At 47.2% G+C, this 2665-nt stretch overlaps 1 protein-coding gene across 1 annotated transcript in view; it reads left to right on the top strand.

Annotated features, from left to right (window-relative positions):
- The first annotated feature begins 1916 nt into the window (after positions 1–1916).
- LOC123186555 (uncharacterized) overlaps positions 1917–2665 on the top strand; it is a 6415-nt gene continuing 5666 nt past the window's right edge. Inside the window, exon 1 of the mRNA XM_044598296.1 lies at positions 1917–2458. Within this exon, the coding sequence (XP_044454231.1) occupies positions 2232–2458 (227 nt within the window). The 5' untranslated portion in view covers positions 1917–2231. The remainder of the gene's footprint in view (positions 2459–2665) is intronic.

Genomic DNA, 2665 nt, shown 5'->3' with positions numbered 1-2665 from the left:
GACCATGGCATCTCCGCATGTGCTCTCAGACATCCGTAGGTACTCGTCCCACGAATCAGCGGCCGTGCCATATGCAAGCATCCAGCGTGTGGATGAGCACTTCTGGTAACCAGAGAACCCAATCGTTTCGACGGCGTCCTTCTTTAAGATGAACTAGTCATCATAGGACCGGTCGTCATGGTACTACCGATCGAAGATAGTCTTGCGCATCTGAAAACACCGGCGGAAATGGCCAACTGAAAAGTGCATGGGGGGCAAGGTAGCCATCCATCAGTGTCAATGGCCGCACGCTCCACGGTTGAGCACTCGATGACCCTTGATCGATTCCTTGAAATTCAGAATATGTTCATACGCATGCTATGCATCTTTAAGGACCACCTGCATCATCGTTGTCTCATCCGTGTAGTCCTCCTCATCGGACGAGCCGTCAGACGACTCAACATAGTGGTTGTTATATGTACTCCAAATCGGAATCTATTGCTTCAAACAAGAAGCGACAACTATTTTACCTCCGGTAGTTAATCGAATAGTTGTCGGGCAAGATGAGTATAGCAGTAGCGAATGGTACCCGACGGGGCGGTTAGAGGAGAGAGATTGAAGGGCGGCAGAGGAGAAGCAGGGTGGAGCCCGGCTGGACGCTGGAGGTGACCGAGACGTAGATTTTCAGCATGGGTGTAGCGTGGCGGCCGGGTTGGTGGAGCGGCGGCGAAGACAAGAGAGAAAGAAGGAGAGAAAGAAGGAGAGAAAGAAAATGTGGACGATGGTGGCGCGGGTCCGAAAAGGGTTTTGGGTGGGCTGAGGGTGTCGGATGCCTACATGGCTGCTAGCCGGACTCCCACAAAGCCTCCCATTTTTTCTCCCGTTTGTCAGAAAATGTATGTCCGAACCGTCGGCGGACCGATAGAGGCCAGCGTTGGATGGCACAACACATCTGGACCATGCGGTCCGGATGTATGCGGGCGTTTGAGAGTCGGCATTGGAGATGCCCTTAATCAGTAATATTTTTAGAGCTATTTGCTTCTCGTGGCTAGTTGGCAGGAAAGTGGAATTCACTCTACTCCAACTTCCTTCTTAGGTGTTTTTAAGAGTTTATTTAGGGTTTGCGTCCTGCTCAATGAAACGAGGTGTTGGTGGTTCTCTAAAGGTGAAATAAGGTTCTGCCGACCTTGCCCCCATTTCGATGATAGGTCTTCGGTTGTGCCTTTTGGACCCGATGTTTGTTCGTGTGTCTGTTGGATTCTTGATCTATACTTTTCTTCATCCGCGATGACTTTCCGACTGTCTACTACAATAAGTTTGGCCTTGCTCGATAAAGAAAAGGTGATGACGGTGGCGCGTCTTCTGCTCGCTCCAGTACTTGTAGTCGTCGCTACGTAGTCTACGGACATGGATGTTATTTTGATTATTTATGTGTTCTTTATACTATGATGACATGATAAATAGATAGAAAGTTTTCTTGAATAAAAAATGGAATTCAATCTTTCCTAATAGAAGCAGTACATGTGGACATGCCAATGTCTAATCGATCAGGAGGCGGTAGCTCGGTGATATCCGGAACTCGCTGCAAATTAAGGGCCTATTCGGGTTGAAGGATTTTCATAGGAAACACATAGGTACAAGGATCTCGAAGAAAATTTTTCTATAAATGCATTTGGTTTGTAAAAAATGTGTACAGGAATTTTATAGGAATACTATTCATTGCCTGTGTTTTTGAAAGAAATTACACATCCACTCAAAGCTCATTTTACGCGTAGGATTAAAGCGAGTTAATTTCTTAGAATGACAAGTGACATTCTATAAAATTTCTAGACTAATCCTAATTTCTAGGCTATGAAATCCTTCAAACCGAATGAGCTCTAAATCGTTGCTGAGCTGCACGAGGTGGCATATGCTCCAAGTCCAACGGAAATATCGTGCTAGCTTCTCATCGGGTCTAAAATATCTAAAGTGGAGTCTTTTAGTGGGAGACTTCTGTGCCTGGTCGCGTGCATGTGAGCACGCGGTTTCTTATGACATTCATATCCTTTCCCCTCGCAGCTCCCTCTTAAACTACCATGGCCGCCAAACGAGCACTAGAGGAGAAACACTAGAATGTTTCACTAGCAAACTGAAGAGAAACCACAAATCTGCCGCTCCACCACCATTACCATTCCAGGAGAGAAATTTCCACCGGAGTAAGGCGTAGGGGCAGAGCATCCGGAAACCGGAACGGGAAGCGGCAGTAGCAGGGCATGGGAAATGAGCTTGATGCTTTCTCGGCGGAGCTTCGACGCCGGCCTGAAGTAAGGATCATCAACAAGTATGCCGTCGTCGCCGCGTACGTCACAATTACTCTTAAATCCGTCGGGGCCTTGCTGCTTTTGTGGGCCACCGTGGTCCTGCTGGGTGGCTTCGTCTCGTCGATGACGAAGGACGATTTTTGGTCTGTGACCATCATCACATTTCCGCAGGCTGCCGGGTTAGTGCTTAGTATTTAGCTCTTCCTGAATGCAATCTTTTTCCGGTTTTGCTATTTTTTAGGTCCCTGAAATTATTCAAAGCGTCATTCACTTTTTCTAGTTCATCATGAGCTCGCCGAAGAAGAAGTAGCCTCACTACCTATCTTAGGCGGCCCTCCAATATTTTCTGTTAAATTCGTATTGCCGATGTTAGGTGTGACGTGAAG

Source organism: Triticum aestivum, chromosome 2A (assembly GCF_018294505.1).
Source record: "Triticum aestivum cultivar Chinese Spring chromosome 2A, IWGSC CS RefSeq v2.1, whole genome shotgun sequence".
NCBI lineage: Eukaryota > Viridiplantae > Streptophyta > Magnoliopsida > Poales > Poaceae > Triticum > Triticum aestivum.
This window is presented reverse-complemented; position numbering and strand designations above follow the sequence as displayed.